This window comes from Carassius gibelio, chromosome B12, assembly GCF_023724105.1.
Source record: "Carassius gibelio isolate Cgi1373 ecotype wild population from Czech Republic chromosome B12, carGib1.2-hapl.c, whole genome shotgun sequence".
NCBI classification, from domain to species: domain Eukaryota; kingdom Metazoa; phylum Chordata; class Actinopteri; order Cypriniformes; family Cyprinidae; genus Carassius; species Carassius gibelio.
This window is the reverse complement of record NC_068407.1, coordinates 13,646,829-13,674,394: the sequence shown is the minus strand read 5'-3', so window position 1 is coordinate 13,674,394 and position 27,566 is coordinate 13,646,829. Positions and strand designations below refer to the sequence as shown.

Here is a 27,566-nt window from a genome sequence, read left to right as displayed (position 1 = left end):
GCTGAATTTTTTGTACCTGCTCACCAAACATACAGCACGGGAAAGAAACAGAAGCCATTCGCCTTAATAGAAGCCAGTACATCATCAAAGGTGATTTTGAAACGGACATTTCAAGATAAAAAGCCTTTATTTAAGAGAAAACATTTAGTTTAAAGCATGTATTTTAAAATGTCATTTATTCTTGTAATCGCCAAGCTAAATTTCCAGCAGTCAATTTTCGTCTTTTAGTGTCAAATGATCTTTCAGAAATCATTTTAATATGCTGATTTGACGCTCAAGAATTATTTACGATTATCAATATTGAAAACTCTTAATATTTTTTGAGAAAACTGTGTTTTTTGTGTGTGTTTTTTTCTCGGTTACTTTGATAATTAGAAAGATTAAAATGAACTCAATATTTTCGAAATATAAATGGTTTCTAACATAAATGTCATACAACAAAGTTAAGGTTTCCTTTCTGAATAAAAATAAAAATTTTAACCTTACAGACCCCAAACTTTTGAACGTTACTGTATGTGAAGCCGCATACAATATTTGACCTCTTTGGTTATAAGTTTTAATGCCAATGAACACCTAAAACACAAGAGAGAACCTACCAAAGTCAGTCTACCACATTTGTTCCCCTATACTTGCTTGTCAGAGAAATAGTTTAGCTGTATGTAAAATATTGCACCAAGCTGCATGATATTCCTTAATAGACTACATTTCCCCCCAAAGCTACTCATAGCAGTGAAATATTCTACTAGTATTTGGCAACTTTTTCTTTCCTGGAGAGGACACAGTTTGGACAGTACGCAGAACAGTACAATGCCTTAAAAAAAGTTACTCATTGGACTTGTGAGTGGACGACACACATGTAACACTGAAGCACAAAAAGCTGATAAAGGTTCTCTTTAATAAAGGCTGTGTTCTTGATCTAACTGTGATGAGCAGGAAAGTGCTGTACATCTTGTACAAATAATGTATGTCCCTTTGGATCAAACAAAACTCGCTTTACATAATCTGAAAGACATGAGTTCAAAGCCAATCAATGATTACTGCCTCACTGAAAAGAAAGGTGTCACATCAGAGCAGTATATATATATAAAAAATCCATGACGTGGATAACAACATTAAATCATGAAAGAAAAGCACAGAAAGGGCTAAACAGAAGGAAAAGCAACAAAAGGATGTTTCTCTGAAAGACATCACATCAATTTGATTATTCACATGCTGCCGAGATATTAGCAAATATATATAATGTTGTTCATTTGGATGGTCTGTAGCAATTTCGAACAGTATAACGCGAGCATAAATGCAGGAAAACAGACAGAGACGCTCAGCCATAAACACACGCAACTATTTAGTATAGGAACCTGACAAAACAGGCCTATTAAAAATTTCTGAACTACGAAAGCAGACAAATCTGGATTAATTTGTTCTCCGATTCCCTTAACAAACGAATTATTAGCTGCCAGCGACATTTAACATGCAGTAAAGTCATCAGTTACCACTTCAGCTGTCCAGTTTGCTTCTGAAACCAAAGAGTTTTGCATTTTCAGAATTGTATTTACTTGAGGAATAAATAGTACAAAGATGCCATGTGTTCAAACGTAGTATATAGAGATCACTGTATTTGTGACTTCATTTACATGATCCCCCCCCCCCCATGGCATTAAAAATACACAAATAAGAACCTAAACATAGCAACCACTCTGCGAACCAAACTGGGAAAATGTGAGGAAAAAACTGGAACTTCCTTACAGTATGATGCACCGAAAATCAACATTCCACTGAAGTGACGAACAATCACACACAGACACACTGATTCACAACTCACATACACATAGACGAGGGGTCGGACATACAAGGAGTCAGACAAAACAGGTTTTCTTTTTTCTTTTCTTTTTTTATACAAAGGTTTGTTCTCAGATTATTTACATAAACTTTCATAGTTTTATTTCAGACCATTTCACAACGGTATAGTTGAACTGATCGCCTGTTAATCAATATTGGGATGTTTTCCGGCTGAAACTGAGAGCTGATTGAGGACTCTGAACTGAACTGAACTGAGACAAAATGTCCATGTGTCCAGTACTAAAAAATTACATGTCTGCAATTCTCAGATGCAAATCAAACCAAAGGCTCTTTGCAACCTCATCTAAGATAAGCCGTTTACGTTTACAGGAATTTTGCAATTGCAACCACTTTATAAAACATGAAGCAATTCCTCTGGTCAATGAGTCAAGCAATATCATAAAAAGGCAGATTTGCTAAAAAATATATAAGTGATATGTTAATTTGATCTTCTGCATCAAACTATACAACCATTTAAAAGTTTAGAGTCTGTAAGATTATTATTAGTATTATTTTAAAGTAGTCTTTTATGCTCACTAGGCATTGTGTAAATTTATGTAATAAAAAGTAAATCTGTGAAACATTGCTGCAATATAAAATAACTGTTTTCTACTATATATTCTACTATATATTTTAGAAAGGAAATTATTCCCAAGCTGAAATTTTCAGCCACCATTACTCCAGTTTTCAGTGTCACATGATCCTTCAGAAATGTTCTGCTTAATATTTTTTATTTAATGTTTTTCATATTATTAATATTTTAGGGTGAATAGAAACATATAAACATATTTTCTGACATTATATATGTCAATTTTGATCAAATAATTAGATCTTTGCTAATTAAAACTAAATTTCTGTTATAAAAAAATCTTACTGACCCCAAACTTTTGAGTGGCAGTGTATTTGCAGACAGCAGGCTGTTACTGCAGTCAGTGGTGAAAAAGGGCTGACTGCCAGGTTCTCATCCTCCACACAGACACTCATGATCACGGACAGGACCGCTAATGGCGTCATTGCTCAAGGCCCAATTTTCAATTTTGTGCGAACAAAGTGAACTCTACTGTGATGCCACATCATTTGGAACCGATAGCTTACCCTTCCTTAAAACTAGCTGAGAGGATATTTATAGCCTGACTGCAACCAATCTTGTATCAATGGCACATGAATAAAAACAAAACAAAACAGCAATACAGCAGAATTGAATTTGCAGCTCCCTCTCAGAATACCACAGCAAAGAGAGCCCTTTCCAGCATTACCCACAAGGCTCTTGTGTCTTTTCTGATCAAAAGGTGAATGAGAACAGATGGTGATTAAAACCAGCATAAATGAAGTCAAGTCACATAAAGCTGCCAGACGTGAACCGCTGCCACACAGATGATCCCTACTTCCCCACAGACAGGCGGCTTGTTGAAGCGATTCCTCTCAGTCCCAGTGCAGCTGCAGATCATGAGCGTCCAGGAATTCAGAGGTGATGCCCAATGGATTGAGTCCGCTGATGGGCCCAGGCATGGTGATATCCAGCCACTCCATGTTGTCCAGGCCAGTGTCTTGGAGACTAAAGGACAGGGCGGAGGAGGAGGGTGCAGGTGGGTTGGTGAAACCCAGCTCTGAAGTGTCCATTGGGGAGTTTGCCTGCACCAGTATCTGGTTTTGAAGCTCCTCCAGCAGGCCCAAAGTCCTCTTCTCCGGCTCTGTGTCCCCAATGAGCGTGCCCTCTAGCAGAGCATCAAACTGGCTGTCAGAGTCCAGGGAGGCCAGGCTGGGCATGGGCTCCACCGTGAGCGCTGGCGGGGGTGCCATCTGCACCTGGGCGGGTGGACGGGACAGGGCAGTGCTGATAGGCAGGGTGGTGATGCTGACCGTGACAGGTAACATCTTTGACACAGATGGGTCCTGTTGACTAAAAGGAGTGATCTCTGCACAAAATAATAGGGGGTGGTAAAAGAAGTTCAAAAGTTACAACATTAAAAAAAGTAGTAAAAATAACAAATACACAAAATAAAATTTTAGGAGTCTTTTACTCCAGTCTTCAGTCTCACACGTTCCTTCAGTAATCATTCCATTATGCTTATTAATAAATTAATACCGTTATTCACATTTCTGGAACACCAAATTCAAGAAACCCGAACAACAGTAAAAAGAAAATCTTACTGACGGAAAACGTTTGAACGGTAGTGTTTGCCATTGAATCGAGCAGATGCCAGGCTGTTACCGCAGTCAGCACTGGAAAAGGGGATTCTGGGAAATGTAGCCAGGATAAGCCTGACATTCTCAGCCTCCACACAGACACTCACAATTATCAAGTGTGAAAAAAATCATCTGTATTTGGATTTCTAGTTTATGAACGTGATCTATTGCAGTCTGCGACAAAATGACAAACTCACCTCCACTTTCTATTAAAATGTCAAAGAGATCATCCATCTGTTGACTCGTTGCTGTGGGAATCTGCAAACCGACAAAAAATAAAAATGACTTTTCAGTTCAAGGACAGCAATGAAGAAAAGGCCAATGAGGAGGAGCAATAATTACAGTCAACCTAACTGTAACTAAAATAACTACAGTCATCACAATGGACAAGGACTACTTCTGGTTAACTGCAAACAAAGAGACAGTTCTCATGAAATAAAAAGTACTTATATAGCAACTAAAAAAAACCATTACCGAACATTTACCGAATTCTTTGGAGAAAACAAAAAATGTCATACAATAGAATAATGATATTGTATACTGACTTTTTTGTGACAGGTATCAGAAAGCATTTATTGTATGTTAAAATATTGATATTGATTGATAATGTACTCATTTCATTTTTTTTTATGGGGGAATTGGAGATAATACTATGAGACCAATATAGATATTTTTGTATGTACTATGTAAGTATATAATAACTTAAATGTCAGTCTTCATATGGCATCTGAGGTTTTGGAATATAGGGTCAGTCCATCTTAAGTGGTCTATTTTTGTTTCCTAATATTTTGAGTGGTTACTTTTATGTACTAGCACTGCAAAACACAGAGTTTTTGTTCTAATTAGTTTAACTCCAGCAGCCATCTCTGTGGTCTTGATAACTTTATATCCAGTCCCAGAGATAAACCAACATAAAAATGAGTGGTAGTTTTTTTAATTAATTCTGTGGTATTTTTAAGCAAATTCTCACCTCCATAGACACACACAAACACACACAAGTCTCAAACTTGAATTGTTCTCCATGAACATCGGTACCCCCTGAAGAAGGTTTAGGACTGAGAATCAAACCCTTTTCCAATGTAAACTGACCTTAAAAGTGGAACTTTGAGAATTTTGAAGTGTAAGGAACAAGAAAATGCTAAATGTTTTGAAACCAATATATAGGTAGGCTAATTACTAAAAACAAAAATGTAACCCTTTGACATTTAGGATCACACCATTTTGATTAGTACAATCGGCAAATTGTGATAAACTGCTAAATTTAAATTCACTTTGGCACTTCAGAAACTTGCTTAGCGCTTGTCCTATTATCACAACTGTTCAGTGTTTTCAACCATGTTTATTTTAGGTTTCAGACATTACAAGGACAACAACAAAAAAACCTTAAACATAAATGATTGTCATTCACTGTAATTTGACACATTTTAATTATGTAATTGCGTAGTTAACTAAAATGTATTCTTCTCCCAGTTCACTGGCCACTTACATTCATGTCTTTCAAGAGAACTGGATGAATTTAACTTTTGTCTGATTCTACACGTTGCAATCTAAATTAATTACTTAGTTGGAATATTTTATACATATTGTGTAAAAGAGTTAAAAAACAGTCAAGCAACCAATTGAGATGGACTGACATATTGTGCACGAGTCACATGGAAAACTGCACATAATTGGTGCATTTTTGGAGATTGGTAGTATAGATCACCACCCCCATTCCATGTATGATTAACACAGAGGCTCATTGCTGAAGATCTCATTTTGTGTTTCACAGAAGAAAGAAAGGGATTGGAAAAACATCGGAAAGAAAACATTTTTGGGTGAGGTAAAAATTGGCAACTTCTGAAACAACCCACTGTTAAGCCGAGAATGTGTACGAGCATGCATGGATATATAGGAAAGAAAAAAACTCATTACCTCTGAGATGGCAGCATTCTGTAGGCTGCGAGTCTGTTTGACGGCTTCCTCATAGCGGGGTGGTTCTCTGTTTTTGGGCATCCTGTTGAAAACTGGGGACTGCTGGATGAAGGATGTCTGGGGATAAAAAACTCAGTGAGCACTCAACTCAAAACAGAACTCAACACAAAAAAAAAAACTCTGAATAAACATAGGATGTTCTACTTTGTTTAGTGGCCCATTGATAAGTGTTGATGGGACGGGGGACGTCTGAGGTGAGATCCTGTTATCTGAGGAGCTGCTGAGAAAGTACTGAGGTGTCTCCAGTCCTGCTGGGTTCTCAATGGTACCATGCTGAAAATCTAAACTCTTGGTGGTCCCCAGAGACAGGGTCTGTGTGAAGAGTAAACCAATAGGCCATGAGCATCCAGAAACACCAACTAGCATCATAGACAGCATTTGTGTTTGTGTTATGATCATTCTGCTTGGTATGAGAACAGGTCTTTTCAGGTCACGCTGGCAAGGGTTCACCAGGCATGGCCGTCGATGAAAATGTTATCAGCTCATCACAACCAACGAGCTCTAGTTACACAAGTCATCCAGGACTCAGGCCAGGCTTGTTCACTATGCCAAAGTAATGGCCATCTAGCTGGGAAACCTAAGCATGGTGCCCTGCTGCCAGGAAAGGCCAATTACAGTAGAGTGAAAGCCTAGAAAGAAATGAGACCAGCAGCTACCATCCATCTCATTGATGAATGTCTCTGCTGGACAGACAAAACTAGATGATCCCAGAGCTCACAGATTATTTTCACTTGTTCTGATTGCTCCTGCTGGCACTCATCCTGTTCTTACTCCGATTCCACAGTCATTCAATACTCTGTAAAAAAAACTCTACAGTGTGGATAAAAGTGATATGCCTGTCTAACGTTTGGGCATCGTGAGAACAACATCAGTGTCTGCTAAATTTTTTATAGTAAGCAGTTAGACAAAGTTGTTTGATTTATCTATGTTTCCAAAATATTTTATGCTGAACATGAAAAAAAAAAGGTAATGCATCCTTTTCACAAGACAGTGATGATGCATTATTTGTATTTTTTAAATGGGAATGCAAACAACAAATATCTGTGGTACTCTCTCATTCTCTGCTCTTCAAGTAAACCCAACTTTGATGGCTTCCGCTGCTGAAAAAACCTGGAATTTTAAAAAAGGTCCTTTGCATATCTCACAATACTGAATTCGCAACAGGAGGCATTTATACATCCCCTAAAGTCGTGTGAGGCACATTTTATTACAGATATGCGCACTTTATTTCAAGTCTTCTGGATTGTTGACAAAAAGCACCCACTTACCCCCATTTTAAGGCTTGGAGGGGCCAGCTCAATAATTTTTTTATTATAACTACAATTGGATTCGTCTGAAAGAAGAAAGTCATATACACCTAGGATGCCACAAGGGTGAGTACATCACAGGCTAATTTTCATTTTTGGGTGAACTAACCCTTTAATTAGGGCTATGCAAAAAATCAAATGCCGTTTTTAATGCGCATCTCGTCACTAAAGCCGTTCCTGTTATTAGTAGTAAATCGCCAGCATGTGCTTTCAGATGAAGTGGCATTTACTACACAGAGCTGTAGTTCACTGACAAGCTACACAAAAACATGTTATAAATCTCAGGCGATTTTTTTGTCTAACATGCTGATTTGTTTGGTGATGGACCAATTCTTAGTATTATCAATACATGATTAAATATTATACAAACTATGTATATTCTACTACAAAATATTTATGAAATTATATTTGTTAAATTATATAGTATACGACAACATAATTGTATTTGGTTACAAGACTAACCTGAACTATGTGGTTGTGACGGAGCAGCTGTTGAGATGTAGGACTCTCTGTTTTGGTGGGCTGTATTTGGGGGGTCTGAATTATACCTGGCACTGATGGAGAAACAGCCTGCAAAACTGGCTACAAAAAGACATTAAAATTAAATATATGTATTGACAAGTTTTTACTGCACCTAACACATATATACACAAGTTTAGTGTTACCTGTAGTTTGACATTAGTGTTGGGCAGCTGGATGGTAGTGGTATTATTTGCCAGGGGCACTGGAAGAAGGATCTGAGTGCCCCCATGCGGAGTGGTTAGAAGAGTCTGGGGGTGTCCTATGACCTGTTGGACTCCTTGTTGGCTGAAAATGTACTGACGGAGATGAGAAGCTGTCACCTGGTTGGGATGGGGCTCCTCAAGCTTCAATAGCGTTGGCGTAGTGTGTGGACTCAGTGTGTAGTTAGGAGGGACGGTGTTTTCTGTTTTGACAGATGCCAACATAGTGGCTGGACTGGAAGTATTTTCTGCAGGTAGAACAACCGCCCCACACTTTTTTTCCACCTCTAGCTGCATCTTCAGTTCTTCCACCAGCTTCTGCTCCTGCTCCAGTTTACGTAGCAGTTCTTCAATTTGTCGCTCCTTTTCGTGTAGTCTCCGGTCCTGTTCTTCGGGAACAGGAGCTGCCGTTATTAAACTACGGTTTTGGCCCACTGCCTGTCCCTCCATGGATGCGTCCTCTTTGCTGTGAAGCTCTGAAGAACCAGGAGACACAGGTGGAGTGGAGCTCAGATTTTCAGAGGGCTGTTGGATGGGAGATAGGGTTGTAGTGGTGCTGGACACCTCCATAGGTGTGCTGCAGGGCTGTATGTTAGGTCCTGTGCAGTTGTTAAGTGCAGTTGAGGCATTGTTTTCTTGAAAAGGCTTAAGCCGTTCAATTAGGTCTGTTTTTGTTCCAGAAACTGGAAGACCGCGTAATTTTAACTCAATTTTCAGCTCTGCCACCTGCCAAAATAAAATCCATTATTAATGAAATTACAAACTCTAGAAATATTAGATCCATAGAGAAAATAAAGTGATTTGTGGGTTAACACATATTTCACAATACAAACAGCTACAAATCATCTGGATTCTACAACATTTAATAATTAAGATGCATATCTTTATTGGCGACAAACCATCTGAACCAAATTTTAAATAATGGTAAAGTCTTATTTATTTATTTGTATCTAGTATACACAACCGTATTAAAGTTTGAAATTGGAAATTAATACTTTTTATTGACATTTATAATGTAAAAAAGTTTCCATTTAAAATATATGCTTATATTGTTTTGAACATTCTATTTATCAAAGAATACTGAAATAAATGTTATCATGATTTGTACAAAACAATTAAGCTGTTATCTGTTTTCAACACTTTTTGTGAACACTGAATCATATTATATTACAATATATAACTGCTTTGCCATCACAGGAATAAATAACAATGCAAAACATAACTTACTGTGTAATAATATATATTTCTTTTTATTGTATTTTAAATAAATCCAGCCTGGATGAATAAAATAAATGTATTTCTGAAAACATAAAAAACGTCAAACTTTTGAACAGTCATGTATCTATTATTGCTAAAACAATTCTGTGAAGAAAAAAAAGAACCTACTTTCATCTCCTCCAGGTTGGAAGGTAGTATGCCTGCCTTGCGGTTGGAAAGGGTGCTGTTGGTGCGCACAGGTGTTGCTTTGGGCAGAGACACCACAATAGAGGCAGGAAGGCTGCTGGTGCTGTTTATAGCCACTGTGGCACTGCTGTTTTGGCCTTCTAACACTTGCCTGTTGAGTAGGGAAGCAGATGGGAATAAAGGGAAGAAACAACACTTAACATCACAGAAGAAACAATTCTCAATAAATAAACACCATCAAACAATGGCAGAGGCAGAAAACAACGACAGCTAAAATAAATCTTGCACAAGAGTTGGAAAAGGAAGCAGAGCAATAACCTTAGACTTCCTGCCATTAATGAATATCACTAAACATGATTTGTTATTGGAAAATAGGTAATGGTCCTGATGGCCACCGGCAACAATAATAGCATTTCAGACATTTTCCACCTAAAACCATTCATATGCAACCATTATACTAATGGCTGACAAAATACGACTAGCTTCAAAAGCGAAAGATGACCTTTACCAAATTAGGCAAGACAAAGACCAAATGGTTTGCATCCACCAAACTCAACGATAGGATTGGTAAAGCAGTACATACCAAAAAAATCAGGGCCTGATACACAGATAACAAACACACAGATTCGGATCTCCGTGCTTACTTGAGAGGTGCAGGAAGGATGGTCTGGTAGTTGTAGTGCTGCTGTTGCTGTTGGCTCAGGATCTGTAGCTGCAAAAATAGCTGCTGTTGTTGTAGTAAACGAGCATATGAGGAGTCCATCGGGGCTTGGCTGGGTTCTTGTTTCTGGTCTGGGGGAATGTATTGATGATATTTTAACTTTTTCACACGTGGCTTGGCCTCTTTACTCTTCTTACTGCGGCTTTTGTCCCCAGGTAACTTTGGCTGACTTTGCTGTAAATTGAATAGAGATTTCCCATCATGCATTACATCTAATCAAGGGTATTTCATCATTTTTTGTTGTTTTCTTCAGTTCTTCACTGACCTTTACAAGGGTGGGCCCAGACTTCACAGGGGCCACGGTGACTAGCTGTGGAATGGGTGCTGGAGGGCTAACTGATTGCTCATTGGTGGAAAACTGCTTCAGGAAATCTGTTGTGGTGGTCACTGCAGGAAAGTGCTTTGAAAAACAACACATGATGAATCTCAGGTGTTCTGCAAAACCTAAGTGACTAAATTCTGTTTTTTGTTTTGTTTTGCACATTGAGCTCAGTGAAGTGAAAAGGAGGTGGAAAGAATACCTGTAAGAAATTATTAGGCAATGGTGAGGACTCTTCAATGGCCCGGACCTCCCCAGGTGAGGCTGCAGAACCCTGGGACTCATGACTAGCTGGCTGCTCAGGTGAAAACGCATCTCCACTGTCCTCATCAGCTTGTTCCTCTAGAGTTCTAGGGTACTGCATCTGACCATCTACCCAATTAAAACAAATGACAATGTATCATACTTCATTCAATGTATAAGCCATGTGCATATTTACCCCAGTTTAACACATAATATAGTTAGAATTTTCACCAATGATGGCCTCCTTGACGCTGGAGTCCACAGGCAGGATGTTCTTCTCCACAAGCTCCATGGGGCCGGGGCGTTGAGCGATCTTCTCATTTAGGTCATCAGCCAATCGAGCTCTCTTCAATTTCAGCTGAGTGGCCTGCAGAGAAGGCTCCGCCACGGTCTCTGCAAACCCACCAAAAACCAGAACAGCAATCATTTCAACCCACACTCCTACTGCACCACCACAACAATCACACAGAGGTCAGCTCAATCACAGAAGTAAATAATGCACAAGTACAGCATCTGGATGGCTCTTTTGAACATGAATTATTCTTGGTTTTTAATGACAACTGGTTAAGCTGCCACTGCTTTAAGTTTCTGCTAAACTAACTTGATAGCATAGTTTGGTAAAACTATTCAGATATAAACATTGATATTAGATATGGTAAACATATGTTCAACCATACTTGATTTATACGCTTAAACCAACAGTTATTTAGACGGAATAATCTGTGTATATTATACAGTATGGATAACTTTTTATGGTCTCTGATTTTTCTGATCATCTGATGTGAAGTTTTGGTGGAATGGCCTTTCAATGGATGGACAGAAATCTTTCAGGCTTTTTTTCTTAAAAAAAAAATATATATATATATCTTCATTTCTGTTTTGAAGGTAAATTAACGTTTCATGGGTTTGGAATGGGGTTCCATTTTTTGGAAAGTTGTGCCTAAATTGTCCTTACAGTTGAACAAATTGCTCTCATATGTCAGTTGTTTTGATAAAAGATGAGTTGAAACAACATTAACAGAATTAACAGAAATGTAAAGTAAAATGGATCAGAAGTTACTCCCAAATGATTCAGAAAAGAGCTCAAAATCAAACTGAATAAACTGTCTTGGATTTGGAATCGAAAAATAAAAATCTGTATCGATGCCCATTTCTACTTAAAAGATTTGAGAGCTACAGCTACAGTAGATTAAAACAACTTTTCCCAGCATTACATATCGTGAATGGAGGATTACCTTGTAAGATGTGCATGCGGACCAACTCAGCCCTTTCTGGACGGCTGCGTATTTTGTGCTTTAGGAAATTTTCAGTCTACAGAGAGAAAGGGTACAGAGTTACAGAAAACGAAATCCCTCTGTAATTCAGGGATCAGAAAGTAACCATCATAATGATCTCTGCTGTGCTTTGCAAATAATAAACACATTTACAGAAGGTTTAAGCTATTAAATCAGATGAGAGGTTCACATGTGTCCCATTACAGAGTGTTGGGCAACCCTGAAGAGGTTTCAGGGAGGATCAGGGAGCCCAGATGGCTGAGGAAAGTGCACGAGGTCTGGGGCTTGGTGCCCTGCTCTTACCCTGGCTCTTTCAAGGCTGCGGATCTGTTCATGGAAAGCTGCAGGGCTCTTGAGGGCTGTAAAGTCACACACACACACACACACAAGCAGAGCATCAGTCTCATGAGGACACAAGGCCATTACCCCACACTTCAAACACACACAGCTCTTTCATCTCTTGCAGTCTTTCTAAATGCTATAGCGCTTGGTCTCACATATTACTCAGAGCGGAGATAGTGGGCGCACACAGAGATCACACACAGACTACACGGTGCCCTTCAGGACCAGACAGCTACCTCTTAATCCCAGCAGAATCTTTGCCTGATATTACACTGAGACAGCATGCAGTGTAATCCCATCAATCAGCTCAGACATGGCCAGGAGGAAGAAAAGAAAATTTACCTTTATGTTAGTATGAGAGATCTCACGCACTACTTGGTTGAACGGAAAAGTGGTTATGAGCAATAACAGAATGAGCGGTGGTGAGGCGAGAGGTGAGCTTTTGGAAAAAAATACCATGTGCATTGGTCACCTATGCCTGGTTGTGAACTATGCTGAAGAGCGCGAATAAACAACTGATTCAAAAGCAGATGTGGTACAGAAACCACAGCACCAACTGATTTCTTAAACGCACCGTAAAAATGAAGGTTTACATGACAACACAAAGGATGTTACACTAACATTCAGCACTTTTTTTTGGGAAAAGTACATTTTTTTAAATAAAAAAAACAACAACAACAACAAAAAAACAGTTAAAACAATATTAATGTGAAATGATTAGAATTCAAAATGGTTTTTATTTTAAAAGGGTCTATTTTAATATATTTTTATTTTAGGATGTAATTTATTAATGTGATGGAACAGCTTTGAACGGTAGTGCAAAATATGATTAAGATTTTTAAATCTTATGACATCATTTTTTACATTTACAACAGAACATTTTTATTTCTCCTTAAATATATTACAGAGCCCTGTAAAGTCAACATGATATTTATTGCAGCCTATTCTTTTTGTGCATGATTTATTGGTTAGTTATTCAAAACGTAAAACGATGTAGTCGCTCTTACTTTTTAACCCCTCCCTTTCAGTCAGTACATGGTTCCACTTTTCACAATCCAATTAGTTCATGATGGATAAAATTAATTTTATAGACATATTTTTAGATTATGAAGAAAAAATGGGTCACAAAATGTCATTTCATGACTAAAACACATTTACATATTTAGTTAGTATTAGCAGTTTTCATACAAGAGTAAATATGAATCTTCCTCTCGTCCATATGCTGGTGCACACAGCAGTATTAGATGGCAGGGGCTGTACTCACGTGGCATGATGCCCTGATCAACGAGCTGCTCGCGGGTGCGTCTCTGCTGGAGCCTCAGCTGGAGAACTGGTGGAGAGAAGCAAGAGCAGTGTTACGTTCTTGACCCAACCTCTAGATCAGGCTTGTCAACACTACACACAGAATGGAACTTTTCCACCTGATAAACACACCTACACACACACATGCAACAAAAGGAAATCTAACCTTTAGCACAACCGAAATCACACACATTTCCTCTCTAGAATTATATAAGAGCCACCATTCAAAAAAAAAAAAAAAAACTAGACGTTCTTCCTGCTACCAAAACAACAGGCTCTTGAGCGACCCTTTTGAAGCGTGCTGTTTGGAAGACTTCCTGGGAAAATTCTCTTCAAATTTTTCTTTGCCCTCTTGGCTGAGCCTCCCGGATTTACTTGGCTGATTATAAAAACAGCTCAAATTGGGCAGAAAGACAACATGATTAACGTCTGACATTTATCAAGAATTATGAACTCTGTAAGCTGGGAACTTATAAATCTATGAAGGCAAGTTCAACACACAGCTGCATGTCACACAAGCCAATATCTGCACGAGGTTGACTATTAAAGAATTTTGTTGTTAATGCTCAACACGGCACTAAAAATCATCCACATACATTTTATGCATACTAATCAGTCAGCCAGTGTCAAATGCAATGATTTTCTACATGCTTAAATGCAGGAACAGAAAGGTTTAATCTGACTAAAAACTGAGTCAGTTTACTGTTAACAAGTTCAGCTGAGGTTGAGCAAACGAAACTCTGAAGGGTGCTGGGTGCACATGATTGGCATTTTATTGTTTTCACTATGAATCTGTGCACTTAAAACTGAAGTGTGCAATTTCTGCACCACTTGTGGCACTGAAGACAACTATGTGAACAGTTATTACTGATAATTATAAATACTTTCGAAAAACTGGGAAAGTATTTTACAATGCAAAAAGGACATCAGCTCTGAGAAGAGGAATGAATGCACGATGAAGGAGATAATAATGGGGCCTCTTCTACAGTGTAACAGATGCATTCCTGGTGCCCTGACTACACATGACTCTACATTGACCTTGATCCTAATCAGGTTAATGTTTTACTTGGGGCACAGAAGAAAAAAAAAATCTTTTAGGTCTCCTTGATTGCACAACATAACATTGCAGCTTTTTAACCAGGGTTATTCCACATGATGAGTAAAACATCTTCCATCATCTTGGTGACAATCAAGACGATATATCTCAACACTTTCACATCCTTTCAAAGTTTTGAGAATCAGAATGTTTCCCATGCTCAAACATGGCAAACACGCTGAATTAGTGGCTTCAAAATAGCTGTGAGGATCAGAGAATTATATAATAACAGTTTAAATAATATAATTGTATTATTGTTACACACACTGCATTTCAAAAGTATGGGGTCAGTAAGAAGTTTTTATTTCTTAAATTGACACAAAGTATAAAAATATTGATCATGTTACAAAAACTTTCTATTTTGAATAGCCTAAATGGTGTTTATTATTATTTCTTCTTTCTATTAAAAAAATATAATGCAAAATAAATGCATCCGTTTCAGAAAATATATATTATGCAGCACTGTTTTCCATTAAAAAAAATTTTAAATAAAAAAACAACACCTTCTTATACTGATAATGTAGCTTTGAAATCACAGGAATCAATTATATTTTATTATATAAAAAAATTGAAAGGGATTTCAAATTTGCTAATATTTTTGATCAAATAAAAGCAAGCTGCAACAACATTAACAAATCTTACAGACCCCAAACTTTTGAACAAAAGTGTAACAATTATTATAATAAAAATAATAATACTGACATTGATGCCTTTAGTGTGAGCTGTGTGAGTCAGTGAGCCGTTCTTTACCTGTTTGCAAAGCCACAGACATTCAGATGGACATCTTTGGCTATAGCATCACATCTAATGCTGTTTTGAGCATCTCCAGTAAAGTTTTAATTCTCTCTCAAGTTTTTGCATTCTGTTCCATTCAGCAACACATCTTCTATAAACAACTCCGTATGAAAGGCATCCAATCAAACTCAGGTGAAACTCAAACCAGCCAAATTATAAAGGACTTCATTAAGACCTATTAACTAACTAGCCAATTTTGAAAACAAGTAACTTTATGCATCGATATCATGCCAATCTATGCCGTGCCTTTTGTTTAGATGGAAATGCTATTATCTTTAACAATCACGGACCTTCCTGTTGTGCATCTAATGGACAATCTCAACCATTTGCAGCAGATTACCTTGATTATCCAGAGAGTAATGCACATAGCTCTCTAATGAAAAGCCGATCAAAAGTAGCTTTCTGTTTTCAAATGCTGTCATGCAAATTTCCATTTAACCTAAGCCCGGCAAACAAAGCTTCAGGCAGCCAGTAAAATCTATTCAAAATAATCGAAACCTATATCCACTCAGCGATAGAATGATATTGACCTCTTAGAGCCGAGCAGCAAGCTGCAGAACCTGGTATGAAGTTTCCTCTGCAGATGCTGTGAGTCTCCAGTCCTAAGCAGGCCATGCCGTCTGCCCGTCCTGCCTCACGTTCACAGTACCTTGAAGTGGGCTCCTGACCGCACCAGAGCTTTGTGAAAAAAGCACAAGGACCACGTTCTTCAGGGCTCTTCATTCACTGTTAAAAAGTTAAACTGGGACTCCCTCGGAGGAGACAACATCTCTGCTCCACCAGCAGAAGGAGAGGAGGGAGCAGAAAGTCCAGACCGACCATCATTAACCCCTCACTGCCATTGGAAGTACAATTCTAGATCATTAAAAAGTGCTCCTTTTTATAGTTAAGAAGAGCGACGAACGTTCTCTGTATGGATGAGTGCATTATAAATGCTTAATGTTTGAAATCTGAGCAGAAAAAACATAAAATAGCTCTCGGTTGAAATAACCCCTCTCTCCATCAACACAGTTAACATCTTGTTTGACAGACAGCCAGTGGATGAGTAACTGACACGGGCCATGCTCTGCCAAAGTCGTTTACATTTCCACTCGCTGTGACGGTGTGACCTCAGCATAGCTAGAGACCTAGAGGAGCAGCCCTCACAGAGCTGTGAGCCACCGCAAGCAGACAGCGCTGTCCTGTGACCTCTCACATGTCAATCAAAAGACTGCGCCCAAACTAAGAGGCAAAGAAATGTCAGGATTGTGGAGGCCGCTTCTGTGCGTCAAGACTGAATCGAAAAAAGAGCTTCTCTGTTTCGGGGCATACAGAAATGAAACGTTATTTAATCATCTGGAAATAGAGGCTTAACTAATCAGCGAAAAGCGAGAGCCAAAATTAAATAGCTGAATTCATGCAGGCTGTGATTACAACTGGGCGAACGAATACCATTCCAGAACATGGGCAAATTTGAAATCTCACAATAAATTCGCCCAAAAAAAATCTGACTGATGGTGAACATTTAGCCATGAGGGGACATCTAAATCAGATATCATCTGTGATTTTGTTAAAGGACAAACAACTTAGTACCAATCTGTACTTTTTAGACAGTCTCAGAAGCCAGCCGTCTCTCACATCAGATGTGTCAAGTATTAACTGGGCTTGTCTCAACTCCAGGTTAACTATCTTTGCCGGCTGAATATTATATTAACATTATTGTAAATAAAAAGCTTGACTATTTCTGCTACTCTACTGTTTAAATGTTTGTGACCAGCAAAAGTTATTTATTTATTTCAGCAAGGTTGTATTCAATTTATCAAAGGTGACAGTTAAGACATTTATTATTTTACAACAAATTTTTAAATAAATGCTGCTCTTTTGAGCTTTCTATTCATCAAAGAAGCCTGAAACTATATATATGTCTGAATTTAGGTATTACAACATTATACATACATTTTTAAAGAGATTTAGAGTTTAAATATTATATGCGCGTTAGATGATGGCAACAATAATCTAAAAGTAAAAATTATTATGCGCAATAAAATATCCAACATCAGCCAAAATATAACCTAGTAAAAAACTATATTTTTAAAACACATTTATTTCATTTTAAGTATAGTTCAAAAACTATTAACATATTTACTGACATGTCGCTCAAGACTTACTGATATAAAAAGTATAATTAAACTTTATTTGGAATACTACTCATGCGCAATGCACATTTCTTAATACTAAGCCTAAAATGTGTTTAAATATTACTATTGATAAGGACTCTATGATCTTTGAGTAATACGCAATATCTTTACACGCAATATATTTAAAGAGTACCTTAAGTATACTTGCAATTGTTCTACTTTAGCACAATTAGATATACTTCAGTATATCTTTAGCAGTACTTCCACACAATTAAAGAGCATTAAGTACAATTATTATTGTTTTTAATAAGTATACCAGGTTATATACTAAAAGTGCAATTACAGGGTATTTTACTATGTGCATAAATAAGTCAGTGTATTTGTAGTATACTAAGAATTAAATAAATGTCTTTCAAATACATTTTACTTTATTTATTTTTCACTAGGGTATTACATTTAAAATAACTGATGGTTATGATATGTTGTGCATCGTTAATTTATGCAAATGACTCAATCCAACAATTTTTATTCAGCATCATAGCAAGTGACATACCATTTTTGCGTTCGTTGAGGGGGGGCAGCCTCTGGCTGGGGTGCAGGGACAGTTCGCCCATCTCATGGGTTACAGCCTCACTCTGTGGGCTGGGTGCCAACACACACCCAATCCCAGCATCCCCCTGGTCCTCCATGGCCCCTCAGTGAGGAGTAAAGGGTTTCGCTGGGGATCAAAAGACGATATGGTCACAGGAAACTCCTCACTTCAGTTTCTGCAAAAGACAAAGTTGGTATAGATTCAAGAAAAAAGTAAACGGCTAAAGACAAGAATGGAGGAAATTTTATTTTCTGTATTATTTGCTTCACTGTAGGGATATGCAGGTATCAAATCTGAATGACTATTTAAATCTTTGCAATATTTATAAGGTTTCCAGGGTAACGGCTGCATTTTCTGCAGTTTAGCGCCATCTGCTGTCAGAGGGAGAATGTGCTTTCATTCAGCGCGTCTCTCACGTTTTCCCCATGTGCTTCTCATGCGTGCTTGTTTACATCAGAACGCACACGCTCTCTCAAGCAGCATACAGCGGTGGTGTTGTGCAATTTTACCAGTTTATGGGAAAAGTATTGTTAAAATGCATCCCAGAATCTGATTTATTTATAATGTAGCCTATAATTTTTTCATGGTATTTAGAAGTGCCCAAGATAACAATATCGTGCATATGCATTACCGTGATATATCGCATTACCGAATACTGGCACATGTTTACTGCACTGTACTAAAGATTGTTCTTTAGACTGTCTCAGGAATTTGGTCCAAGTTAGGCAGACTGTGTTTTATTAATACTTGAAATTATAAATGAAATGGAGAGTTTGGGAATGATGTGGTATAAGGTCTTTAATATCACTTTAGCCATGAAAAATGACCAAAAACACAGAGGATGTGTTTAACCTACATCATATACAGTTGCTGCTATAGCGCATCTATCAAAGTGCTAACAAATAATAAAAAGGAGCTATTCCACAGACGGTGAATGAATAGACGTTGTGTTTGCTAGCCTATCATTACTCAACTTTACATCATCCCAGTGGTTTAGATGTGAAACCCATAAAAACATAAACACAGCACTCACCATGGTGCTGTAAAATGCTAGAATACACTATGACCACATCAGCACAAACCGCAATCATCCATTCCCATGAAACACTTGGCATTCATAACCTCCTGCCACATGGGAACTGAGAGGGACATTTTTCTGTTGTTAATTTTACAATACAAATTTCGGTGGCGGATCAATTTAGCAACTGATCTCAAGCTAAATCTGCACAAGGGGATGGTGATGAATTTTGTTTAACTAAGAAACTCGAGTTTGCCAGTGATGGATTTTTCTTCCTAACTTAAAACATTAAAACAAATCAAACATCACATTCTGCATAAATTATTTTCCTTCCTCTTCCTGTGGTTTTCCACATTCAACCACCTCAGAGCCACTCCACACACCACCCTGCACCCCGACAGAAAAAAAGGGCAAAAAATGGACTCATTTAGCTGCCTGTAACATCTGATCCAGCCTTCCAAAAAAAGGGCAGGTTTTTAAATATGAATTCCAGCTGTTTGTACTGGGTTATCAATGACTCAGGCCATTTATTCAAAAATGCATTGAGTAAAACATTGTGGGACATGCGGTCACCGACATAATAAAGTTCCCAAAGCATGTTTTGATATGGAGACGGATATTGAAAGAAAACCACATGGCCTGATATGACCTCAGAGTAGCCTATAGAGAACATTAGCAGCATCTACTACCTCCAGGTTTACGGGATTCTTTGATCTCTAAATATGATGCAAAATCAACAAAAGGCCATTTCATACATAATAACTGCAAAAAGCGTCATATTAGTACTAACAATGTTAGAGTAAAACAACTCAGTGATAAAGAAACACGAATGAAGAAGTAAAGCGAGGCATACTTGATATTAAAGGGTTATTTAGCTCAACAATCAATAAAATGAACATAATCAGTGTGGGGTCCTGAACTAAACGGCCAAAAATACTCACAAATTAAATAATAAAGTTATGTATAGCTGTCAAACTATTAATCACGATTAATCACATCCAAAATAAAAGTTTTTGTTTACGTAAGCTAATGTGTGCGTGTGTACATTTATTATATATTATATTTATTATAAAAATATTATATATACAAATATTTTTCTATATATACATGCATGTGTTTGTATTTATATAGGCCTAAATAAACAGTAAACATACAGTACATAAATTATGTAAAAAAAGAAAAATTTTATATATATATATATATATATATATATATATATATATATACGATTAATTGCATTTAATCATTTGAGGGCACTAAAAATATGACACAATGCCTTTTTTGGCGAGTATTCATGTAAAAACACACTTTCTTAAAAAATAGAGAATCACTCACAGCTATTAAATGAACTTGTAAATTGTAGAATGAATTACAGTAGTGTTAATAAAGACCAGTGTATTTATGAACACAGTGAAAACTATTCCCTTTTTTAATTTCTGAAGCGTTTAGCACTGTTTGTACCTGAACTTCAAGCACTCATCTCTATCTTTGTCTGATTGCTTGCTAATTTGCTTCTTTGTACTTATTTTCTAACAAACTACATATACAACAAAGCAGGATGTTATCCATATAAATAACAATAAAAAATGAACCCTAACCCTAAGTATCTATAATAAGTAATGAACAATAACCAATCAGGGATTTGAACATACTTCAAACAAACACTTGTGCACAGAAGCACTAGCAGGCCAAGCCACATGGCCTGATATGACCTCAGAGTAGCCTATAGAGAACATTAGCAGCATCTACTACCTCCAGGTTTACGGGATTCTTTGATCTCTAAATATGATGCAAAATCAACAAAAGGCCATTTCATACATAATAACTGCAAAAAGCGTCATATTAGTACTAACAATGTTAGAGTAAAACAACTCAGTGATAAAGAAACACGAATGAAGAAGTAAAGCGAGGCATACTTGATATTAAAGGGTTATTTAGCTCAACAATCAATAAAATGAACATAATCAGTGTGGGGTCCTGAACTAAACGGCCAAAAATACTCACAAATTAAATAATAAAGTTATGTATAGCTGTCAAACTATTAATCACGATTAATCACATCCAAAATAAAAGTTTTTGTTTACGTAAGCTAATGTGTGCGTGTGTACATTTATTATATATTATATTTATTATAAAAATATTATATATACAAATATTTTTCTATATATACATGCATGTGTTTGTATTTATATAGGCCTAAATAAACAGTAAACATACAGTACATAAATTATGTAAAAAAAGAAAAATTTTATATATATATATATATATATATATATATATATACGATTAATTGCATTTAATCATTTGAGGGCACTAAAAATATGACACAATGCCTTTTTTGGCGAGTATTCATGTAAAAACACACTTTCTTAAAAAATAGAGAATCACTCACAGCTATTAAATGAACTTGTAAATTGTAGAATGAATTACAGTAGTGTTAATAAAGACCAGTGTATTTATGAACACAGTGAAAACTATTCCCTTTTTTAATTTCTGAAGCGTTTAGCACTGTTTGTACCTGAACTTCAAGCACTCATCTCTATCTTTGTCTGATTGCTTGCTAATTTGCTTCTTTGTACTTATTTTCTAACAAACTACATATACAACAAAGCAGGATGTTATCCATATAAATAACAATAAAAAATGAACCCTAACCCTAAGTATCTATAATAAGTAATGAACAATAACCAATCAGGGATTTGAACATACTTCAAACAAACACTTGTGCACAGAAGCACTAGCAGGCCAAGCCTCACTGTATTCTTACATAACACACCAGCAAACGTCAGCTACTCGTCCTCTTTATTTTGGTATTTCTAGACACTGAACATTCTCTATACTGCAAGATCTTTTGGTTGGTAGTCAACACAATATACAAATTGTTTATGTTTTGAAGGGAAGTGTGCCAACATCCAAAACACTGTATGTGTATTATGATGTTGCTATTAATCCTTCATAGTCACTGTTGCTAGGAAACAGCAGCCTCCCACACAAATAAACTCAAGCTGCTGGAGCTCTCGCTCTCTCAGCAGTGCACTGTTAGTGATCACTCACAATAGGACAGGTCAAATGTAAACTTATGCACACTAAAAAAAAAAAGTTTAAGAATATATTAATATATTTAAGCCTAAAAAGGTCATATATATATATATATATATATATATATATATATATATATATATATATATGTATATATATATATATATATATATATATATATACATACATACATACATACATACATACATATATATATATATAGTAAAATTTCCCTGTCTGTATCTTAATTTGATTTTCATTTGCAGTGTCATACTAAATATTGTTTATTATTTAGAAATGTATATTTTACGGAAGGACACATTTATGGAGCATATTAGGGCTGCTCGATTATGACAAAACTGTGTTCACAATTATTAATTACGATTATCACAATTTACATTGAATGATGTTTATACCATTGTTTGATGCAACTGCATGCCGTATTTATATATGAAAATAAACAAGCTGAAAATACTCGAACTGAAAAACCTGTAGCGCTTTCCTATAATATTAAGCCTCAGATATACATTGGATTGGTTTCTTCTTTAAATTATAAACATTTGAATGATATTATAATGTTTTACTAAAACAAAACAAAAAAGCAAAAACCCTTAAGATAATATGTAGAAAGAAAAAAAAACATCTTAAGTGTGCAGAATAACATGTGCTCTTTGACCGATTAATTGCAGCTTTGAACAATTACATAATTATGGCATCCATAATTGTAATCGCAATCAGAGATGTGATCAATTGTGCAGCCCTAGAGCATATGATTTAATGTCACACCATGTGAATATTTGCATGCAATGTGGCATAATCACTGCCACAAGCAATGGTGACGCAACATTAAGCAACAAGCTGGCCACAAACTTGCGAAATTGCCATGGCAATATTAATATAAAATATACTCATTAATAACCCTTCAACACTGTACAGAAGTCAACACTCCAGGCACATGCATGTCATCCACCACATCTATTCCAGGCCATTAAGCAAAGCTGAAGATGGCCATCTGATGTGTATCCACCACGTCAAAGAATAACAATCAAACAGTCCACATCTGGCTTACACCACATTAAATATGTGGTACAGTGATCTATGAGATACACTCTAAAGACAGTTAAAATAATAATGTATATTTTACATAAGAAAAACAGAGGGACTGGGCTGCTTCTGTGGTCTGTTGTTTCTGGCATGCCTCACTGTTAGAGCTCACGGCTAAACCATTTTCCATACAACCCTCAAACCACATAAACTTCCAACTTCAACATCGTGTGCCAAACTATCTATCACAATCGATTCAGTTAAGTTACTGAAGGCAATTACAGTCAACACGTCTTAAGAAGGAGCAAGGGGAGAAAAAAACAAAAAGAATCACTTGGTTTTCTATAACAAAGCAAGGTCTAGAGAGGTTTGCTCCAAACTAAGCAGGTAAACTAATGACACCTCACTGAGAAATGACCAGCGTTCATGCTGACGTCAGGAGAGGTCAAACCCTAGTAACTTCAGTTCACCCTAAAATTCACCCTAGTCTTCATTACTCACCTTCAAGTCATTCCAGACTTTTATTCATCTTCAGAATACAAATTAAGATATGTTTTATATTCTTTTATAATTTTTCTTCACACAACCAATATTTACATCTTTTAAAAAGCACATAGACATTGGTGAACCATGTATGTTTGACACGGAGAAAAAATCTCAATAGAATTTGAAATCACCCTTCATCTTCTTTGTTTACAATATTCAATGAGCTCTATTTGTGCACTGATCAAAGCCTAAATTAAATCTGTTCATCTTATGGAGATATAGTGCCTCTTCAGACGACTTGTATTAAACCAGTTTCTGTATATATGGATTACTCATACAGTGTCTTAATAAACTTTCTGAAGCTTGGAAATAGGGGTGTACAGGAAGGACAAAAAAAAAGGTAAACATTTTAAAATCTTACATTTTTAAATCAATTGTTTAAAAAGGTGGATTTATTTAGAAATGACTGTTTGTGTTTATGAACTGATCATTGAATCATTGACTCAAACGGTTAGTTCAAAAACAGATTCATTCAGGAATGAAAGACCGCAGTGTTTCTCTTGTCATGCACAAATGTTCTGCTCCAGCTTTGTTTGGAACTGTTTTCAATGTCGAATCTGAGAAAAAAAAGAAAACACACAATATTGTGCCTAAAATGTAACTCACTCACTATAAACTTAAAAAATAAAACATCTAATTTGCGATCACACACACACACTTTTGATATTGAGGAAAACGGCACTCTTGCATGCATGTGTATTATTAAATAAATATAAAAATCAAAGACCTATAAAGGGATCATTTTTGCTTTCATAACTTGAATTATAGGGGCATTCTAATAGACTTTATCGTACAGTGAATGCTTTTTTTTTTTTTTTTGCAAAGTCAGGGACATGCTTGATAATGTTAGCTTGCATATCTTTAAAACAGCAATTATGATATTATCACAGACAATAAGCATCACAAACCCCTACTTGGAAATTTTGGTTGCGTGTACAGTCAATAAAATGACAAAAATGATAAGGAGCAGAAGTCTTGGGTTTGGAACAATGGGAGGGTGTTTTCAGTGACTGATAACCGCCATTAAAATATTACAAACCAAAAAACTTGCTAGAACTTAACATTTCATTTCAGAGATTACATTTGATCTTAAAATGGATTATATTTTACAGGATTACCAGTGTAACATTTAAGGAGAACTGTTTAACAACACTGATAAAAAACAGCAACAATGAAATATATCATGCTTTAGTTATTTTAACTGAACCTACATACTGATCAAACATCAATCAGCAACAATATGACTTTAATAACTAGTTCTTGTTTCATCTCCGTTGTAATAAGCATTGTTGTAGTAAGGAAGTTACAACACTCTTGGTTTTCCTTTAGGAAGGTGTGCCCTCAAGCTCTAGTTTTCCATTCACCCTATTAGCACAATAGCTTCTCCTTCACAGTGGCCAACATTTAATCGGTCTCAAATGGCTTTAATGTCAGAGACCTGAACCCGATTCTGCTGAGACAGCATCCTATGGGCCATGACTAAATACTCTGGAAAATATCAAACTCCAATTAAAAAGCAAACCCAGATGCTTGCTCCTTTTCATGTGCCATGCTGGAAACACAAGCAATGATTTCCATGTGTTTCATCAAAGGAGAGCAACAAGGTGGGCTGGCACAAGATAAATGTTTAGTTTACTTCGGCCCAGCACTTGTGCTCAACTTCCTCAGCGAGGTTAATGACAAACTTTTAGATTAACTTTTTACAAAATGGTCCATTAATGATTTCATGTGGGGAATCAATAAAAGGTCTATGAATGTACACTAAAGAATTTGACCATTATGAAATGTCCCAGTTGCATATAGATGTACAAATGCAGTGTTTTAATGCAGTTGCCAGTGTACAGTACATCCTAAATTCAAGTGAGTTTGGGTGGCCATTGTTATAAAAAAAATATTTTTGGAATTAAAATGAAAAAATTCTCAAAACAAAATAAAAGTTAATCATCTAAAGTACAGCAAAAAATATGTTATTTAGTAGAATTTATAAAGCATTAATTAATATCTTGAATTAGCATTTGCTTTATATTTTCAGTTTTCATTTTAAGTTTGTTGTGTACCGTTGTCATTTTATTACTTTTTTAATATTTCTATTAAGCTTTGTATTTCAGTTTTCATTTTAGTACTTGCGTTTAAGTCAAATTAACAGATTTCTGATTTCCATATGTAGCTTTTTCCTTTAATATTTATATTACAGTACATATTCATTTTACATTTGTGTTATATTCAGCTTAATTTCAGTTAATAAAATCTTTCAGTTTTAATGATAACAACTCTGAGCTAAATGTGTCATTTTCTCACACGATAAGTGTAATAATTGTACAGTAACAATAATATGATAATAAAAACACACTATTAATGAACAGAAAACACTAAATTCTAAGAAGTATGTCTCTTCTAGGGGTACTTTGTCTGAAAAAGGTTGAGGACCCCTGAATGATCTAAGAAACTTAGGGATCTAGATATGTGGATAACATGGTAAAAACTAAATTTACATGAAACCAAAAAATCAAGCAAATAATAGCATGTGAAATCTGTACAATTCGAATACAAAAAAACACATGACAGAGCATAAATCTAGCATTCAGGCACTACAGAATTTGATTTTGTGACATTCATGACTTGCGGTGGCATGAAGTGGAGATGCCAGGAGTCTGGTCTATATGAAGTCACACCTGTGCATGACTCACGAGTTGTTTGAAGACTGCAGGTCTATTAGGTTGTTTACACTCATTCACATGGAGTTTCAGTTTCTCCAGGAGAGTCAATGAGACACAAAGAGGATGCAAAAACGTCCAGTGTGTTTAACATTTCTGCCGTACAGATGCTTAAATCACCAAAAGACGCTTCCTCCTCGTCCTACAGTATCTGACACTGCGGGCTCAACATGTAAACCCCACTGTATCCGCATAAACATCATGTGAAACAGCAGTGTTGATCTAAAAACCTCAAAACTCAGTGTTTACAGATAATACAGTAGGTTCGCATGCTAGTAGCCTACATTAAGTATCTGTTTTTACGCGACATTCAAGTAATGTAAAGCTCATCCGAGAACACTCACAATTTCATGTTTATGTTTTATTTTAGATTGTTTATCTCGAGTGTACATGACAGTCATGCTCCGGTTTTGTCAATGGCTCAATCCTCACATCAGCAAACAGTCTAGAACGAGAACTACAGCGCTAACGTTAAATCTAACTGCCATATAATGTCGCTTCTTACCCTGTTCCTTATAGCTGTGTCTAGCTTGCTTGTCGTAGCCCCTTGGGTTAATGCTCCATAGCTGTCCTTGATGTGGTCACCCATGTATACAAGGATTGATTCAGTTTTTCCTCCAGGACTGAAGTTTTTTTTTTTTTTTTTTTTTTGAGGAAGTAAGATGGCCGATGCTCGTCTGAACTCTTGTTGTGACGCAAACAGAGGTGCTATAGACCAGCCACCATCAGGGGGCGCCAGTGTTCAGTCTGTCTTGTATATGTTATAACTTAAATTATGTATTTAATTTTAATAAAATTAATGTTCATAAGACAGAATTGTTTAAAGGTACAGTTAACCCAAAAATATAGATTTTAGTTTTACTTTTACTTCTCAGTCACCATTCACTATTATTGTAAGGAGTAATTATCAAAGTAGTCAAAGAACAACATCATGCAGTTTTGGAAAAAATATTGGGCTGAGCAAATTACAGAAT

The 27,566-nt window shown here is 36.4% G+C and overlaps 1 protein-coding gene across 2 annotated transcripts; it reads right to left on the bottom strand.

Moving 5' to 3' along the window:
* Positions 1–875: 875 nt before the first annotated feature.
* LOC127968906 (myocardin-related transcription factor B-like) lies at positions 876–27,267 on the bottom strand. Of its 2 annotated transcripts, XM_052570325.1 has the most exons (16): positions 27,098–27,267; positions 18,193–18,406; positions 13,594–13,659; positions 12,291–12,346; positions 11,949–12,024; positions 10,945–11,106; positions 10,673–10,842; positions 10,417–10,551; positions 10,075–10,325; positions 9,413–9,581; positions 7,970–8,752; positions 7,767–7,886; positions 6,142–6,309; positions 5,938–6,054; positions 4,221–4,281; positions 876–3,752 (listed from the first exon to the last, which is right to left on the bottom strand). In XM_052570325.1, the coding sequence occupies exons 2-16, from the start codon at positions 18,326–18,328 to the stop codon at positions 3,259–3,261; spliced, it is 2,964 nt and encodes a 987-aa protein (XP_052426285.1). In that variant the 5' UTR covers positions 18,329–18,406; positions 27,098–27,267; the 3' UTR covers positions 876–3,258. The 2 variants fall into 2 exon arrangements, with proteins under 2 accessions (XP_052426285.1, XP_052426284.1); XM_052570324.1 differs by lacking the exons at positions 18,193–18,406; positions 27,098–27,267 and adding an exon at positions 16,053–16,300.
* Between the last annotated feature and the right edge of the window lie 299 nt (positions 27,268–27,566).